Here is a 20162-nt window from a genome sequence, read left to right as displayed (position 1 = left end):
CTAAGTAGTTTTTCAAATATTTGTCTAGTTAAAAAGTCCCCTGGAGCAGGGACTCCTCATAATACTGAGCAGAGCCCTATAGATGGAATACTGTCTAGAAGTATGAGTTCTCTGGTTTGGATTTGTTGCTTTGAAAAGGTTGGGCAAGGGAGAAGTATACCTTCTTTACTCCAGATGTTGTGACTTGTTGGTCACTCTGTACATGGAATATTGGAAGAACCTTCTCCTTCTATCCATCCTCCCCACTTCTCTAAAATTATTTCATTTTTCACATAGAGAACTTCCCTGGCCACCTACCTGTCTAACACCATCCAGTGGAGCTATCAGTATGAACTCATGGTTTTTTCCTCTCTCTCGTACACACATATACACACTTAAGCGAATAGATACAGAAATAACTATAGATGTGTGTATCTGCATATGTTAGCATACATACTTATGTTTCCTATTCCACTGAGAGCAATGACACCTCTGTAGCAAAGAGCATACCTGGTGCCATTCTCAAATGAAAGGAACAGGGGCTCCTTGGATAAATAGTTGTTTGTAAGGCTGGGGCAGGAAAAATACAAATTAATCCTGAAACATCTTGTGGTACCAAAAAGTAAAGAAGTGCTCAGAAAAAGGATGTCCATGTTGAAATAGGAGCCAACTTGAAGGAGCTCCCAATGGCCAAAGCTGGAACAATTTGAGCAATGAAATAAATTAATGGTAGAATTGGGTTGTAAACTACAGAATAAATAAATATCCATGATTCCATACTGATATAAAGAAATATTTGAATATGTAAATAAGTGTGGGAGAAGGAATAGGTCTTTCTTATGGTAGAATTCCAATTTAAAAATGTAGAAGATTTTTCTAAATCTCAAAACAAAAATAAAGGATAAAAATGTAGAAGTAATGAGGGAAATAGAAAATCACCATTCAAATATCACATTAATAATTTTTGCAGGTAAGAATGCATGGATGTTTTATCAGGCAGAATTCTTCAGAGAAACAGAAGTAGTAAGAGATAGGTTTTTTGTTTGTTTGTTTTTAAGGAATTGGCTTTTGTGATTGTGGGGGCTGGCAAGTCTGAAATTTGTAGGTCAGGCTGGTAGGCTGGAAACCCTTGGGGAGAAGCTGATGCTGCATTGTTGAGGTAAAATTTTTTCTTCCTCCAGGAAACCTCAGTTTTCAACTCACTGGGTGAGGGCCACCCACATTAGTAAGTTTACCCACACAAGCATTAATTAACATCAACTGATTGTAGATATTAATCACACTACAAAATACCATCATAGCAACACCTAGATTATTATTTGATTGACTAACTGCATGTTATAGCTTAGCAAAGTTGATGGATAAAATTAACCATCACAGATGTGGAATAAGTGGGTGAAAGTATGATAACAAACAGTATATTTGCATGGTCTCAAAGTATAATTATTAATTACAAAGGGAAAGAGTAACTTCTCATTAGAGAAACCAGGCAGGCACCACCCGAACTGAGTGATCAAAATTAGCATCACCGGTAACAAGGCATAGTAATATAACAATCTCCCAATGTGACACGCTGAGAAAGGCACAGCATCACTGCTGTGGTAGCTTCGGTAAAGTGCAAAGCCTTAATCTACGCATGGGAAAGCACTGAACAAATCCAACTTGTTAGACATTTTACAAAATAATTGACCAGTATTCTTCAAAAGTGTCAGGGTCACACAAGAAAAAGACTAAGGAACTGTCACAGATGAGAGAAAACTAGGGAGACATGACAACTAAATGCAGAGGGAGATATTTGGATCCTGGAACAGAAAGAGGACATTAGTGAGAAAACCAGCAAAAGGTAAAGAAGGGCTGTAGATTAGTTACTAGTATTGTACCAGTGTTAATTTCATGGTTTCAATAATTGTATTAAGGTTATGTAAAATGTTAACATTAGGGAAACTGAATGAAGGCTATATGGAAACTGTGTACTATTTGTGCAACTTTTCTGAAAGTCTCAAATTATTTTAAAATGAAAAATTTTGGGAAAACCCCACCTCCCCATGGAGCCCCCTTCCTGCTAAAAGCCTACCCCTCTAAAACCCAAGCTCCTTATTCTGGTCCTCAGGACTTTTTATGTTCTGACTCTGCTGATATCTCCAGCCTCATCTGCTTTCCCACATGCTGATCTCCTTCCTTCATGGCCATGTTGGAGGTTTTAGCACCAACTCAGACTGGAGTCTCCTGAGTCAGGGATATGAGGATAAGATAAGGGAGAACCAAAGTCCATGCCCTGGATGGAGGCAGCCTTGGGAATGGGGTCCCTGGCGTGTCAGGCAAAAGTGGAAACGGGAAATGGCTCACATGGGACATAGGGCAGGAACTGCATCTAAGAAGCAGGATTGGTGGCAGCGGTCAGGTGAGCCAGGGCAAACAGGGATAGTGGGCTGTGCCAGAAGATAGGCAGTGGTTAGAGGCACCAAGCTGGTTCCCACAGCTGTGTTGTTGTTCTATGTGGTCCTGGTCTTTCATACCCTGGGTAGTATGTTTTTCCCTCTTCCCAGCCTGCCTGGTTTTTCAGTCTATCTAGTGAATTCCTTTCCACTTGGCTAGATCCAGCTTATGTCCTAGGCTAGTAGCTCACTTCGCTGGGCTTCCACAGAACCCCTTATATTATTGTATATTATATTATTATATGATAGCATATATTATTACATTATGACTTCTTTGGGTCAGGATTTCTGTCTTATTCATTCCCATTATTCCAGTTCCTACACAAAGTAGATACTCAGTAAAGATCTGAAGGGATGGTTGTGTGGGCAGGGCTATGGCTCAGTTCATTCAGTCATTCATTCAGCAGCAGTCACACTGTAATAAACTCCATACAGGCCTTGGGAATACTGAGGTGAATAAATGAAAGTCTCTGCCCTTATGGAGCTTCTACTCTAGAGCTGGAGACAGACAATAAATAACTCAAGAAATAAAATAATTACTGATTTTAACGAATGCCATGCAGTAAATTACTGATGCAAAAGAGAACAAATTCCAGAATGTTGTCATGATTTTTGTTAGGTGGACTTACTGGTAAACTTTATATTCTTTTTGGTTACATACAGTTTTTAATTCTTTCTACAGTGAACATGATTATTAGTTTGTTATTTTTCAATGCCAACTATCATATCATTTTCTTATTCTGAGTTCCTGACACAACCTTTTCTCTGTAATGATGGAGGTCTGAGAAGATGGAATCCATTGAGTTGAGGTCACACATTAGACTTGACCCAAGAGGTGACCAATGTGGGAGTAGCTGGCACAGGAAAAGAGTGATCAGCTCTACTGACAGGGATAAGGGAAGACTTCACAGAACAGGAATACTTGATCTTAGGTCTTGAAGGAACAATAGAGTTTAGAGATAAAGATGTGAAAGATGGAGGTGGTCTGAATGTAGTGAGTTACCCACTTGATTTTACAGTCAGTTATAGATTGAACTCCTTGTTCTACTACTTTCCCCCCTTCTCACTATTGCACTTGACTAGTCTTAAAAAGAAAAAATGTGAAAGACGAAATTGGGCAAGTCATTCCACCTCTTTTAGATGAAGCTTTTTCATCTGTAAAATGGGGACAGTAACATGTCCTTCATGGAGTTGGGGGCCAATTAAATGAGATCTATATGTAGACATCCCACCTCCCACCAGCAGTGCAGTATCTGGTGCATAGTAGGTAATCAGGAGCTATTTCTGGTTTTATCATTAGAGATAAATATACCGTAATTGTGGCTTTGGAGAAGGTTTTCTCCTTTTCACTGCTCTGATCTTCTCAACAGGCCGAGGATATTGGTTAGTGACTCGGAAAAGTCATCCCAAGAAGAAGCCCAAGAGCGCGAGTGGGCCACCAGCTGAAGCTCAGGAAAGCCAGAAGAAGGTTTCTTTTGAGATTGAGGGAAAGAAGGGGTCTCGGCGGGACAACCAAGTGGACCTACCTGGACACATCCTGGACCGGGCTTTTCTGGTAAGAGTAACTGCAACCTGGAGGGGCTGGCAGCAGCAGCTGGGGTGGGAGAAAGGACTTGCCCTGCTTTGACACAACCATCCCCAACCCACTCCAAACTGTTAGAGTGATGTTGGCAAAATGAGTACAGCAGGTAATGAAGGGACTCAAAACTTTCTTTACATGTAAAGCTGTCTTTACACCTGCCATGTGAGACAGCTATTGTCATCCCTTTTATATTGTTGCCATTGAGCAGATAGGAAAACTGAGGCCCTAAGAGGTAATTTGTCTTGGCCAAGGTCCCACAGCTAGTAATTGGCTGGGTCAGGATTAGAACTCTGGTCTACTGACTCCAAAGCCTGTACCTTTACATTATATGAGATAAAAACTCTTAATTGAGTTGGAGAAGCAAAGGAGCAGGTCAGGGGAGCATTTAATTGAAAATCCCTTTCTGGCACCTATTAGGGTATAGAGATTCCTGCTCTGCTCTGCTATGGGGTGATCTCTCCAGGATAGAGTGGGATTGGGGAGGTCTGTCTCCCCAGGCTTTGCCTTCTGGTTTTAGTGTCTGGCTGAAAGCCAGAGGAGGTGACCAGATATTACCTAGTGCCTAGGGCAGGCTTTATGAAGAACACTGGGGTGGATGTGTTGGAGCCCAGCCAGGTAATTTCACATCTGCTCTGTGCAATGCCTCAGTGGCTTTGCAAAGAAGGACACATTTTATAAATCAATATTAATGTGCAGTCCAGTTCTCATAGCTTCCTAAGAAGAACTCTCTGGCAGCCTACTTTGTTCCCAGATTCTGCTTATCGTTCCCACAAGATGGGTGTCTGTGTAGACCAGATGTTGAAAGAGAACCTTGTTGGTTTCATCTCATCTCAAGAGGGTAGTATAAGCTTTTTGCAGAGTCCTGTGGAATTTGTTTCATTAGTATTAGTATGTCTCCTTCTCAGTTTAGATGAGGAGGACTGAAACAGCGACAGTGAGAAGGAGCAGAAACACTTTCCATAGTGGTCATCTTTTCCTTCTTTGTTTCTAAATACATATATATCTCCACATTTAATCAAGATCAAAGATCGCTTGTTACCCATATTGCCACTTTAGATGGCAGAAACAAGAAGGAAGTTTTTCAGAGTAAAAGGATATCCACTCTGCCTATCGGATAGTTCTACTTCAGTGTTTCACTAGGATGTCATACTGAACTAGTGCCCCAATCCCCCTAGTCCAAGTTCCAAAGCATACCTCTTTTCCAGAATTTACAGTACTGTCTCTATATTAGCACTACTATATGCCTAGTAACCAAGCCAGTAACCTAGGGTTATCGTTGACACTTATCTCTCCCTCACCATCCCCACCCCCACTTTTACCAAACACTGGCATTTTTATTAAATAATTGTCAAATTTATCTTCTTATCTCTATGCCACCATCCTTGTCTGGGTCACCATCATCTCTTATTGGACTAATTCAGAGACTTTCTAACTAGTTTTAACCAAGTCGGATGCTTTTACATAAAAAGAAGGCAGAAGCATTGTTGAAGGTAGGTTAGTTTACTGATTTAATGACATCTTCCAAGGTCCGGGTTCCTTCCGTCTTTCTGCTCTGCCATCCTCAGCAGGTTGACGTGTCCTCTTGGGCTGATTGCTTTCATGATCCCGATATGGCTGTAGCAATTCTGGTCATTACATATAGAAGAAAACATCCAGAGGTAGAGAAGGGATTGTCACTGTCTAATGTCTATTTTTTGAAGTAATAAAAAGCTTTCCAAAACCAGTCCCTCACCTTCACTCCCAGCAGCCAGTGCCTCATTGTCCAGACAGAACTATATCACATGCCCAAACAGTGATTGGTTACGGGAATAAGACTTCCATGATTGGTTTAGATAGGTCAAGACCCACCCCTTGGAGGTAGGGCTTAAGAACATGTCCACTCAGAGAAATGTGAATAACATTGGTGTTCTTTAACAAGGAAAAGGTAGAGAAGTGGTATTGGGAAGGTAATTAACAATGTCTGGTACATTGTTCTCTTCCCTTCCTATCCTGTCTTCTCATCTACATGATGTGCTCTGATACATCTATGTGTATCAGGCATAATAATTTCTATATAATTACTATCAGCCGGCTGCCAAAAAATCTCTGACAGATTTCTATTTCTGTTGGTTGTAGGATAAAATCCATGCTCCTTTACAGAGCCAATGTGGACCTATATGATCTAATAACTGCCTCTCTAACCTAACCTTGATTTTCATCTTCTTAAAAGAACTTTGCTTCTTATTGACTTGGTAGCCTTCACATCACTACCACTCATTTTCTTGAGACCAGCTTCTATTCAGCTCTTAGGTCTCAGCTGAAATATTATTATACTTCCTCAAGTAAATATTTCCTCATTTTCAGACTGAGGTTAGGAATGCCTGTTATTATCTCCCATAGCACCTTGAATTTCTCCTTTAAAATATTTATCACGTTTATAAATACTTGCTTGCTACTTGGTTTCCCATGAGACTGTAAGCTCTACAAAGGTATGGAATGTTTCTGCTTTTATTTTATTGTCTTCTCAATGCCTAATTCAGTGCCTAAACATAATAGGTAACATAAATAAATGATTAACAGAAAAAAGGAAAGAGATTTGACTAAACATAAATAAAAGCTCCAAAGCTGACATTTGCTTCTAACGTTTTCATGATGGGGGGCAACATATGGTAGTCAAAAGAGCATAACATTTAGTGATTACAGATTCAGATTCAAATCATAGATCTATCACTTAACTAGATGTGGGACCTTAGGCAAAGCACATTACCTGTTTTAACCTTGTTTTTCTCATTAGAGAAAGGGAGATAATCTTATTTCAAAGGGTTTAATTAGGATTTGAAGTAAGTTTGTTAATGTATTTAGCACAGTGTGCAGCCCAAAGTAGTACAAGGTAAATATTTGGCGAGTGAATGGTTGAATAATGAATGAATAAGCAAACACAATTATGACAGATGTATGAGATTATCCAATAAGAGAAAAACCAAACAAAAATAGGTTAGGCTGGGTGCGGTGGCCCACGCCTGTAATCCTAGCACTCTGGGAGGCCGAGGCGGGCGGTATTGTTCGAGGTCAGGAGTTCAAAATCAGCCCGAGCAAGAGCAAGACCCCGTCTCTACTATAAATAGAAAGAAATTAATTGGCCAACTAATATATATAGAAAAAATTAGCCAGGCATGGTGGCGCATGCCTGTAGTCCCAGCTACTCGGGAGGCTGAGGCAGTAGGATTGCTTGAGCCCAGGAGTTTGAGGTTGCGGTGAACTAGACTGACGCCACGGCACTCACTCTAGCCTGGGCAACAAAGCAAGACTCTGTCTCAAAATAAAAAAAAAAAATAGATAATTAAATTGTGTCAGGGCCTTGAGAGCTGACTCTCTGTCCTGTGTTCCAGCTGAAGCACCACCATGCAAAGAAGCCGTCAGACCTGTGCAACATTAATGTGTGTGGCCTGAAGTTCTCCAAGGTGAGCACACCAGCCAGCAAAGATGTGATTGGGGTGAGCCAGACCTGAGGTGCTCCTGGCTGTTCTGGTTTATCTATTGCACCTCCAGAACGTCTAAGGACTGGAAATCTGGTCATATGGAAGGAGAATGGCAAGGGTTGTGGGACAGATAAGGACTTACTAGGTAGAAACAATATTCAGACACAAACTCTTGCCATAAATTTGGCATTACCCTTGTTTTATTTGAGGTGAATTAAAGAAAATTGTCTTATGAAACTGGCTTTGAATTTGCCATATAATTTTGTTGAGGCATAATCCATGTGTAACACTGAGTTCCAATCACAAGAGCCTGTAAGAGAAATCTCTCTCAGGTTTCAATGCCAGAAATAGTAATGGTTCTCCTGAGAAGCTGGTTGGTTCTTAACTTACAGGTGCTATGATTCATGTAATGAATCATGATTCTTTCTTTGCATGGGCTTATAGACAGCTGGAAGCCAAATTTGTGACCCACCATTAGGCAGTGTATATGTAGGATGGTAGGATATTATAGCATATTTTTGGTTTATAGGCTTCCATGGCATATCAAGTGAGATTGCTCATATAAACCAGTCCCATGGAGTAGGCACTGTGAGCCATAGGATGGCCAAATTAGTGGTGGAGCAGATTGCTCCCTAACAGGGTCCTACTTCACTTCATTTGGCACTCATATTTTCAGAATTGAATTACTTGGAGACAAGTTAGCCATAGAAATTCATTCATCTTGAGGTGAGAGGCCCTTTATTCCAGGCCAGCACATAGATCACCAGAGATTGTCATATATAGTTCACATAAAATGGTGAGACGAAGTAGTAGAAGAAGATTTCAGGGGTCTCTATCAATGCAACTTTTAAGGACTACAACATAGCTGGCCAAAGCTCAGTCCTCCCCATTGGGTCCTGTCTGTTCTTCCTTTGCTTATTCGCTCACCCACCTGCCTACCCACCAAAACATACTGAGGTTGGCCAGGCGCAGTGGCTCACGCCTATAATCCTAGCACTCTGGGAGGCCAAGGCGGGTGGATTGCTCAAGATCAGGAGTTCAAAAACATACTGAGGTGACTCAGACACTGCCCCTGCCCTTCCCAGTGGAGAAGGAGGAGGCCAGTCTCAGATGGTTGTGGATATATTAATAGATAGGATTAGGTAATATAGTCAATAAGAGAAGCACAAGAGTGCTGAATATCAGCTCAGAGGATGGGCCACTAACTCAGCCTTACAATTGGAAACATACCCTGGAGAGGGTGATAGCTTAGCTGAGACCCAAGGGTGGAGTGGGTACTTGCTAGCTTTATGGTTAAACCATAAAGGAAAATGTTTATGAAATATCTATTTAATAAAAGATAACATAAACAAAAGTAAAAGATAAGCTGTAGACTGGGAGAAGATATTAGCAATTAATATAACCAAAAATGATTAGGATTCAGAATACGTAAAGAGCCCCCACAAAACAATAGGAAAAAAAACTACCCAGTAGAATAATGAGCAACAGACATAAATATGTTAATATACAGAAGAGAAACCTGAAAGGCAAATAAATACAGGAAAAAATATTCAACCTCATGAGTAATCAGGAAAATATAAATGCAATGCCATTTTACAACCATCAGATTGGCAACAATTAAAGTTTTATAATGCTGTTTGCAAGGATTTAAAGAAATAGGACTTGTCATATATTGCAGATAGGACTGTAAATTGGTTTAACTACTTTGGAGAGTAATGTGGCATCATCTAATAAAGCTGAAGGTGTGCATTCCCCACAACTCGATAGGGTATAATGAGGCATGTAAAAGAAAATTCATGGCATCCTTGTAGTAACAATGAAAATTTGGAAATAGACATACATCAATTGGGAATGGATAACTTGTAATATATTCAAACAGTGGAATACTATTCAGGAATTAAAATGGATGAACTAGAGCCACATCTATCAACATAAGCAAATTTCAAAATAGCTATGTGTATCAATACAGGTAAATCTCAAAAACAGTGCTGAGTAAAAAGGTTGCAGAATGATATCTACCGTATGATTGCACTTAATGTACAGTTTTAAAACATGTAAATTAGTACTATAAATGGTTGATAAATACACATATATAAAAGCACAGAACAGGTATGGGAATGATAATCACCAATTCAGGATGCTGTTATGGGTTTAGGGAGGAATACTGGGAGGAGGATACTGATGGTGGTATCCCTGTGTAATGTTTTATTTCTTTAAAGAAATTCGAAGTAAAGACAGAAAAATATTCAGATTTATTAAAACTGGATAGTAGTTACATGGGTCTTCAGAGTATCATTCACTATACTTTTCTGTACATTTGAAATATTTCATAATAGAAAAAAAGAAGCAGAAAGTCCTTACAGCCCTCAACAAGTGGCTGCTCTTGTGCTAAGAAAGTCTGTCATCCCTTTAGGTCTTTGTTCCTTCTGACTGTGGCTCTGGAGCTTCAGCAAGGCTTCCAGACAGAACTAATCTTGTGTTTTTTTCTGAAATACCTTCCTATAGGCTAAGGAAAAGGACTTCAAGCATTTTCATTCTGTGGTTTATATCAATGCCTCAGAAAACCTGCTGCCTCTAGGTAAGCTTTTTCTTTCTTGAAACTATCTTGCACCTCTTGGCCAGCATAGCCATTCATCTGTGTTAGGATTTGTTTGTCCATCCATCCATGATTGTCCAGGTGTCTATGTTTTGGAGTGTAACAGACTAGGTGCTGGAGATCACACAGACCTCAAGTCCAGCCCAGCACTGGTACCACCTATTTAGAACGTTTCTCTGTGAACTGCTACTTTTCTATCTATAAACAGGGGTAATTCCCTTCTTTTCTTCCTACCTTTGCAGGTTCAGTGGAGGTAGGTGTTTAAAAATGTTTTTAAGCCTGTAAGTGCTCCTATAGGAGCATAAAACCTTCTTAGTTATTCAGCAAATCCACAGCGCCCCCTGCTGGGCATTAAGACTATGTGAATGCTTAGCTTTTAGAAATGAGTGCATCCAGTTCCTGCTCTGGCGAGGTGGTGGTTTGTGAGTAGAGATGGACTCAGACGCTTAGATCAGGATACGGTGAGAGCAGTGATAGAGGGAATCAGGAAATGCTATGCAAGCATATAAGTGGGACTTCAACCCAGGCCAGAATGTCAGGAGGAACTTCTGAGAAGAGGAGCATCTAAGCTTAGATCAAAAAATAAATAGGAATGTCTCAGGAAGTAGAAGGTAGTAAGGAGCCATTTCAGTCTACTGGAGCAAATGTGGAGTGGCAGGCAGTGCCTGATCAGGGAGCCTGAAAAGGCTTTGTATTAATATGTTTGCAAGGGATGTATATAGCGGAGAACTGAGACAAGAGAGGATGGCAGGGACTATATTGTTAAGGACCTTACATGATTTGGACTTAACCCTGTAGGCAAAAGAGCCTTGGAAGGCTTTTAAGTAGAGAAGCTTGGTGGCTGCTGTGAGGAGGTTGGATTATAAGAGAACAGATGGAATCCAGGAAACCTGGGAGATTGTTTTAGTTTTAGTCCTGATAAAGCCCTCAGCCAGGGCTGTAGCAAGATGAGTGAAGGGGCAAAAGAGAGAGATTGATTGATTGATTGATTGAGGAGGAGGTAGAAATCACAGGACTTGGTAACTGATGGGGATGTAGGGAGTGGGAGGAACCAAGGGGATTAATTGAGACAGAGTGCACTAGAGGAGGGGCAGGTCAGAGGGGAAATAGGATGAATCAGTTTTGTTGCATTGAGTTTGAGGGGTTTATTTTTTTTTTATTTTTTATTTTTTTGAGACAGAGTCTCACTTTGTTGTCCAGGCTAGAGTGAGTGCCATGGCATCAGCCTAGCTCACAGCAACCTCAGTTTCCTGGGTTCAAGTGATCCTACTGCCTCAGCCTCCTGAGTAGCTGGGACTACAGGCATGCACCACCATGCCCGGCTAATTTTTTGTATATATATTTTTAGTTGGTCAATTAATTTCTTTCTAATTTTAGTAGAGACAGGGTCTCACTCAGGCTGGTTTCAAACTCCTGACCTAGAGCAATCCGCCCACCTCGGCTTTCAGAGTGCTAGGATTACAGGCGATGAAGGGTGTTTTTAAAGAAGCATATGGTGGGGTACCTGCTCTTTAGGAGATAGTGTGGTCTGTCAGGACCTTGGACTTGAAATACAAAGGCCAATAGGTATATGAAAAGATGCTCAACCTCACTGATAATTAAAATAGCATCAAGATATTATTTTGTGAATATCAAATATTGGTGAAAATGAAAGGACTGATGACAGGCAGCATTGGTAGGGAAATGAATACCCTTGCATTCAACTAGAGGAAGTATAAAAAGTTGGTACAATATCTTGGTGGTAATTTGGCAATGTCTCTTAAAACTTAAAATAGTCATTGCCTATAGTTACACTTCCAGAAATTTGCTCTATAGAAACCCTTGACAAGGATGTTCACTGTAAACATCTTGAAATACCCACAAAGCGGTCTATTTATTAGGCTCTCCTGAACATTCTGACTCATAAGACTATTGTGGGATATACTCAACACCAGGTTCACTTAGAAGGCTCTAAGTAATTCCACACAGTATCCTAGTAGGGCAGCTTCAGAAGTTTCTGTTCAGTGTAGTTCTCACAGCCATCCATGAGCCATTCTCTGTGTCCCCTAAGCCCTAGTATCAGCTCAGGTGTAAGACTGTCATTGGGTAAATGCAAGAGCCACCCCTCTCTTAGAAACCTCATTCCCCACAGGAGCCAATAGCCTTTGTAACACTTCATAGGCATAGCTTCTAGATTTCCTGCAAAAGGCATAGCTAATTACAGGAGTCATAGCACACAGGAAAGGCTAAAGATGTGGTACCCACTTCAGGTGTTTATAATTCATTTATAGTTTCTCCTAGCCCAGATGCAATTTGCCAACCTGGGGTCATGTTTATCACAAGTGATATTGCCTAGTAACGCAGTTACCACACCATTCGTTTCAGGTTACCAGGGGAACAGGGCAAGAAAACCTGAGATCCAATTCTCACGTAGACGGGGAATAGTTTTCTTATCTTTTATCCATATAATCTAAAGACTAATAGGTGAATGGATAAGTAAACTTATATATATCTACTATAGAACATAATTAAGACATTAAGCAGATTTATATGTTTTGACCTAGAACAATCATTAAGTCATACTGTTAAGGGAAAAAAAGAAGTCACAGTACAGTATGTATAGTATGATTCCATTTTTATAAAAAGAAGTGGGGTGTATTTTAGTATACATATAAGAAAAAATCAATTGCTGTGCATGAATCTTCTAATAGTTATCTCTGAGTGTTGGTATTAAAGGAAACGTATTTTTCTGTGATGTTTGACTGTTTTTGGTAGGCATGTTGAACTTCTGTAATCAGGAATAATAAAGAATCTTTAAAATGGGCTTTGCTGTTGAGCAGATTTAGATTTAATTCTTGGCTTTTCCACTCACCAGCAATTGTATTTCTAGCAAATCAGCCTGGCTGAGTCTCAGTTTTCTCAGCCATAGAATGGAAGTAGTAATCCGTGTTTTTGAGGTTGGGTAGAGATTTAGAGGCCATGTATGTGAAACACCTTACACAGTGTCTGGCCTAACCCAGTGGGAACCCAGTAAGTGGTCATTATTAATGTCTTTCTCTTAATCCTTTACAAGCTGCAGATTCTTTTTCCTCCCCATCTAGAGGCGTTTCACACGTTTCCAGCCTTAAAGGAACTGGAGCTCGCATTTAACAACATCAAAACAATCTATGTGAAATATGGAGACTTTAAGTTATTGGAAGTAAGTTGGAGGTAGGGAGTTTTTGGTGCCCACCTGTTCCCCTGTAAAAAATGGGTATAGATTATACTGATTATAACTGTTGGGAAGGGGCTCTCTGGGCCTTTATAGCGAGCCCCTACTTCATTGCTGGCCTCCATGGAGGTGATAGTAGTAGTGGTGATGGTGGGAGTGGGGGTACTGGTGGTGATGGTGATGGAGGTAGTGATGATGCTAGCAGTGGCAGCAAATAGTTGATACCTATAGCAATGGTGCATGGTCCTGGAAAATAAATGCCAAAGGTCATATTCAAGGAAATCTGTGCAGAAAAGTGAATTTAAACGGACAAATATAGGAGGGAGAGTTTGAGGGGAGATCTGAATCCAGTGAGGATTGAGGAGCCATGAGGTTAAAAGGTGCAGCAGATTGGACCACTTGAAGTAGAGACATTATGGACTGATTCCAAAGACCCATCCCTGTCTGAGTGAGCTGAATCAGTCCCAGAGACTGGGATAGAGCGGGCTATAGGCCTTAGTCCATAGCCCCAAAGAGGGGTATGAAATAATATAGTGCTCCTATGAATTCAACATCAGACTCTTGACATTTGTACATTCACAGCTGTTCTCCAAACCCCAGATTAGAAAATACAGAAAATTTCGTTTGCATTCTTGGCTTTCTCTTAAATTAAATTTCCTATAGTCATGCATTTTCCATGCATTTCCTCATACTTCAAGTTGATTACCTCTTATCTTTCATGAAGACTTGGGGAACCACTTTTCACAAAGGAAGAAAGCTTTTGCCATTACCTGAGAGTCATTGTGCACATGGAGAGTAGAGGAGAAGCCAGGTGTGGAGCTGAGCATTTGGCCAAGCTCACTCACTGAATAATGGATTCTTCCCCAGATGCTGTCCTTGTTATTATAGAAGTGTTTCAGCTTCAACCTCACCAAAATGTCTGCATGTCGTGAGCAGGGTCAACACCAAAGAGTTGGTAACTTAAATGATTTAATCTGCAAACATCCAGGGTTAGCCATTCTTCACAAAAAGTCTCACTTGGTCTTGTTAGAGATGGGAAACTTCCACAAGGTTGAATTTTTCAGAGACTTATGTCAGACTTCTAAAACTTATGCCAAAGTGTTTTTTTTTGTTTTTTTTTTTTTTTGAGACAGAGGCTCACTTTGTTGCCCAGGCTAGAGTGAGTGCCGTGGCATCAGCCTCGCTCACAGCAATCTCAAACTCCTGGGCTCAGCAATCCTACTGCCTCAGCCTCCCGAGTAGCTGGGAGTACAGGCATGCGCCACCATGCCCGGCTAATTTTTTGTATATATATTTTTAATTGGTCAGTTAATTTCTTTCTATTTTTTTTGGTAGAGACGGGGTCTCGCTCAGGCTGGTTTCGAACTCCTGACCTTGAGCAATCCGCCCACCTCAGCCTCCCAGAGTGCTAGGATTACAGGCGTGAGCCACCGCACCCGGCTATGCCAAAGTTTTAAAAGGCTTTAACCTGTTGAGATGGCCATCTTCCTAAAATAGATTATATGTCCTTGCATTTTTAAAGCATACTATATTGAATATAATGGAACCTTGTAGCTATGGTTTCAAGTCATATTGAAGATAACAGTGATTTACTATGATTTGGGACAAGAATGATCCTCAGACTTGTCCAGAAAGCTCTTGAAAGTACAATAAAATAGAAAATAAATTTCTGACAACTGAGGCGATTTTGTGCTATATTAACAAAAAACATTTTATAGTAGATTTTAGTTTAGATAATGGGAGACAGGGCCCAGATGCAGTAGAGATGCAGAGAGCTATTTCCCTGACCTCCAGGCCTAGACCTTCTTAAGAACTTCCATTTATTCTTTTACTTTTTCAAAGACTAGTCATTGAGCTGCTGTGTTTTGCATTGTGCCACGCATCTTGTCTTCTTACCCCTCCCTTCTTCAAACCCCTATTTCAAGTGCCAGTGGGCCATAGGGAAGAGGCCACGACTATAGGCTATGACCCCACAGCTGACTACCTTGGATCTAATGGTTATCATTACTGACTTTTTGGAGGCCCTACTTTATCGTTTGATAGCATGATGAAAATTATGTATCTAGCAGACCCAGCCTTACCCAACGGAATATTTACATAAGAGAGCAGATAACGTTTAAGATGCAGAATATAAATGAAAACAGGAAATCTCCTGACCAGTCATTTGTTTTCATCTCTGTGATTTGCAAGTGCTGCCTCAGAAAAAGTATAAACCTGTCAAATATCCTGAATTTGCAGCTCACAGTAATGAATACTTTGATGTATAATAAAACTTGATGTGACTCAGCAGATGTGGTAGCCAGGTCAGGAATCTTCTGTTCTTGTTTGCCAAAAATGCTGACCCAGGGGGAAAAGACCAGAGTAGAATTCTTCAGGAGTCAATTTAGAAAAATTTAATTTGGACATGATTTGATTCACTGCTTTATAGATCTGAAAACGATTCAACTAGAGCCCTGCCCTGGTGGTCAGGAGGCCTTGTTTCTGGTCTTGGTTCTGCCAGTACTTTACCATGGCCAAGTAACTTACCCTCTCTGGGACTTAACTTTCCCCCTCTTTAAATTCTGAGCCAGCTATCAAATTCTATGACCTGAGATTCTATGGCTATAAGTTACTTTGAGCTGCGCTTAATTCTGTGTAAAGCAACTTTGGATCAAACATTAAATAGCCAAAGTAGCTGGAATAGGGGTCTGCAAACTTTTTTTGCACAGGGGGCTAGAGAGTAAATATTTTAGGGTTTGTGGTCCATATGATTATAACTAGTCATAACTGTCATAACTAGTTAGCTCTGCTGTTATAGGAGGAAAATGGCTGTAGACAATATGTAAACAAGCAAGCATGGCGTGTTCCAATAAAATTTTATTTATGATGTTGAATTCATAAATTCACATAATTTTCACATGTAATACACTATTAGTCTTCTTTTGATTTTTTTTTCAACCATTTAAAAATATAAACATCATTCTTAGCTGATGGGTTACACAAAATAGCAGCAGGCAGGTTTGGCTCTCAGGCCTTATTAGTTGGCCAACTCCTGAGCTAGAACACTGATGAAACAGCTTAGTGTGGTTGGAATGGAGACAGAGATACAGTAGAGTGTAGTGATGTGTGATTCTGGAGAGGTAGTGGAAAAGAGACTGAAGAACTCTGGAAACCCTACTAAGGAGTTAAGACCTTATCTATGGATAATAGGGAGCCATTGAAGGGTTTTAGACTGAGGAGTGGTAGGGTCAGACCTGGCTGCTCTATAAAGAATGGATTGGAGGGAACAAATGTGAGTGATGTTAAGGTAGATAGAATCCATAGATCTTTCTATGAATGTCTTCCTATGGACTGTCTACATATGAGTATGAGGGAAAGAATTTTCCCCACCTTTACCTGTGCTTATCTGAGGCAGCTTTCCAGACCTTCCTCCTGTAGGCTTCTCTCTTTGCTCCAGCCAAGTTGGATAGCCGCATTGTGTGAATCCTCAAACCTTGAAATTTGCTGATGGTGGCATGAACTTGGCACTCCTGTGGTGCTTGGTACCTTTCATGGTCTGGCCAGTCTTATCAAGTCCTCTTATACCATGGGCTTCAGTCATACCCAAACCATTTACGGTTCTCTTGCCTCCTGCCTTCTGTGTATGACACTTGCTTCCCTGAATTCCTCCTTGCCCTTAACCATGTGGTGAATACTTCCTAGTCTCTGAGGACAGCTCAGATATTAACCTGCTCTGTGAAGCCTGTCCTGGTCCCTGGCAGAACTGACCATTCTCTCCTTTGTGCCCCCATTGGTCTGTCTTCAGACATCTTTCCCAGCAGCATTGCTACCTAACAGACGTATATATGTATCTACCTACCTCTGCAGGCTGGAGACGCCCACAGGGCAAGGACCAGTACAAAGTAAGCCTTCAGTGTAGGGTTGATGAATGAAAGGATGATGATGATGATGATGATGATGATGAAAGTCAACATTAATTAAGCATTTTTTGTGTACCAGACTCTAGGCTAAAGGCTTTATCTACATAAGAACCACTTATTTCCACTTTATAGATAAGGAAGCCTGTATTAATTTGTCCAAGATTGCACAGTTAGCCAGGACTTAAACCCAGGTCTGCAAAGCCCATCAATTAATTACTACAGCAGAAACGGACCAAACCCAGTTCTTCCCTGGTGGTGACCTGCAGTGTATATATATATATATATGTCTGACTGAATTTGTAACACTGATATGGCTAACCAAAGACCTTGCTCCTACACTAGTTGAATAAGATGCTGAAATGGACCCCATTCAATAGGCTTCAATGTAGTGGGGGGGGGTGCAGAGAAGCACACAGCAGGTTAGAGTGAAGGGAAGGGAACCAACTTGTATGGAAGAGTTAAAGCAAGTGTCTACAGAGGCTTAAGAGATAGAGCACAAAGATTGGGCAGATGTCATTTATCCCAGATGCCTTTGTCTTTGCAGAGAGAAACACAGTTTCCTGACAGGCACCTTGACCCCAGTCAACCGTCTCATAAATCCAGGTGGCCAGTTAGAAGGTGGTTGATGATAGAGTGATAATTTGGGATCATTGTCCTCATAGGCCAGTTCATTTCAGCTAATTTTTATGTGTACCTACTTTGTACCAGGTCTTATGCTAAGTTACAAGGATATGGTATTACAGTGGCATGGCCCTGGATCTCAAAGGGTTATGATCTAGTCTACCACTGTGTGCCAGACACTATGCTAGACATATCCATATGCCAATATCTCTGTTCCTCAGATATGCATTTAGCTATCTGAGATAGCTGGCAAACTTTGACAAGTACCCTGAGAACAGTTTAGATAAAGTATTCAAAGTCAGGGGAAGGAGAGAGTACCTCTGGCTGGGAAATTAGGAAAGGTTTATAAGGAGGCACCTTTTGAGCGGGCCTTTTGGGGCTTGGAATTCGGATATATGGAAGAAGGACATTCCTGTTTGAGTGAAAAGCACAAGCAAAGGTGCTTTAGGTAGAATGGGCAAGGAATGGGGAGGAGTCAATTTATTGCAGTGACAGCTAAGGCTGGAAAATAGATTGGGAACTGTTGACCTTGAATGTTAATCCAGAGAGCCAGGAGGGTTTTATCCTGTGGGTGATGGGGCAACCTGGAAAGTTAGAAATAAAAGTAGCTAGCTCCTGCCTCATGTATGAGCATTATTGTCACATGTAGTGTTTCTGTTCCCATCTTTTATCTTTGCATGGAAGTTCTTGGACCTTTCCTTCAACAGCCTGACTGGAGAGGCCATCTGTGATCTGGGGATTCTGCCACACCTCCGTGTCCTGCTCCTCACAGGCAATGGGCTCACCTCCCTGCCACCCAATTTGGCTGTCACAGAGCAGTAAGTTCTACTTCCTGGAATCTGTCCTGTGTTCCCTCAGGAGCCTTTGTCTATACACAAATATCCAAAGAAATAGTCCAAAGCAGCTTGGAAATGCCATAAGGACAGGCTGTCAGTGCTCAAAGCAGGGAGAATGCTGTCTGCTGAAGCTCCCAGGAAAGGTCTCAGATAGGTGCACCAGTTTTCCTGGGTGCGATTAGGAGAGATGCAAGTATTTGGCAAGCTACTTTCCCTGCCTTTGATTGGTCATTTGTAAATTGTGAATATTGCTCTTGCCAGATGATTCCCTTGATGCGCCCTCTGCTTCAGCTCAGTACGTCTATTTACTGGTCTCTAAACAAGCTTTGTACATTCCCTGTCTTCACCTTTGCTAAGGGAATTCCTTCTGGCCAGGATATACTGGTCCTTCCTCTGTTATTAATAACGACACATAGGGTAGTGCCAGACACTCTTCTCAGCACTTTACATATGTTAACTCATTTAATCCTCACAGCAGCTCTGTGAGGTAGGTGTCCTATTATCCCCATTTTTTAGATGAGAAAATTGAAGTACAGAAGGGCCAGGCATGGTGGCTCACATCTGTAATCCCAGCACTTCGGAGGCCAAAGCTGGAGAATTGTTGGCAGTCTCTAACAGGAGGACAATTGGAAAGGCAGTCTGGGAAGTATAGGTAAGGGGTGCCTCCAGCCCCCTACTACACATAGCAGAGCACAAAGGAAAGGAGTGAAGGCTGAGAGCAAATAGTCAGACAGCTGGCACCATCAAACCTTTGAAACCCCACTATCTATTCTCCTCCTCCTCTCCATATTTAAGTTTCATACAATAGCAATTTAACACAAAGGAACTTTTCCTCTTAGACTGAAAATACTTTCACCATCCTCAAAAAAGGGATGAGACACAGTTCCATCAGTTACTGGACCCACTCTGGGTGATATTTTCTCTCCTAAAGAAATTTCTAGATATTTTATAACATAAAAACTAAGTTTTAAAGTCAATCAACACTAGCAGTTTACACATACAATATGCCTGCATGCACATGCATGTGCACACACACCAGGAAGGAAGAAAATATGCATAGTTGCTACAATCATTTTCTTAGCTGGTCAGGAGGCCATAGAGGATATTTATAAATCGCTTTTCTGTCACCCATTCAATGTTCCTTTGTCCTCATCCAGCACTTTGGCTGGTTGGGGTTCTTTCACTGGTGTGGTGTCCTAAACCTTCACTCCTGAAGGGTCTGAGTCCTTAAAGGTCCTGCTTTTATCAGGTTGCTGTAGTCTTCCATTAACTTTTACTAAAAGATAATGGAACTTCTAAGAGGAGCACCAGATAATTCTCTGGATCCCAAAGATGCTCTTTTTTGCCTTCAAGGTATAGCAGCAATTATATTTATTTTTGATAAACAGTATCAGTTACCCAGCCGATGGAGTAAACCCCCCTCTGCCTGCATATTGGCTCAGTGGAATGAGAAACCTAAGTAGTTGGCCAGTAGGAACCTCAATTTCCAGTTCAGTGGAACTATTCTTTTGTTCCCTGGTAAAAGTACTTCCCTGAGAACTAAGACCTCTAAACCAGAAGTTCCCA

General features: G+C 41.0%; 1 protein-coding gene across 5 annotated transcripts in view; it reads left to right on the top strand.

Moving 5' to 3' along the window:
* XRRA1 (X-ray radiation resistance associated 1) overlaps positions 1-20162 on the top strand; it is a 69870-nt gene that overhangs the window by 8797 nt on the left and 40911 nt on the right. For 3 of the 5 annotated variants that reach the window (XM_012745028.3, XM_076002314.1, XM_012745029.3), the window contains exons 4-8: positions 3785-3969; positions 7365-7436; positions 9960-10032; positions 13131-13228; positions 18445-18578. In XM_012745028.3, the coding sequence (XP_012600482.1) occupies positions 3785-3969; positions 7365-7436; positions 9960-10032; positions 13131-13228; positions 18445-18578 (562 nt within the window). Of the gene's footprint in view, positions 1-1577; positions 1823-3784; positions 3970-7364; positions 7437-9959; positions 10033-13130; positions 13229-18444; positions 18579-20162 lie in introns of those variants that run through there. The other 2 variants (XM_012745030.3, XM_076002315.1) reach the window with 2 other exon arrangements.

Source organism: Microcebus murinus, chromosome 4, assembly GCF_040939455.1.
Source record: "Microcebus murinus isolate Inina chromosome 4, M.murinus_Inina_mat1.0, whole genome shotgun sequence".
Taxonomy (NCBI): domain Eukaryota; kingdom Metazoa; phylum Chordata; class Mammalia; order Primates; family Cheirogaleidae; genus Microcebus; species Microcebus murinus.
Note: the sequence above shows the minus strand (reverse complement) of the source record. Positions and strands in the feature narration are given on the sequence as shown.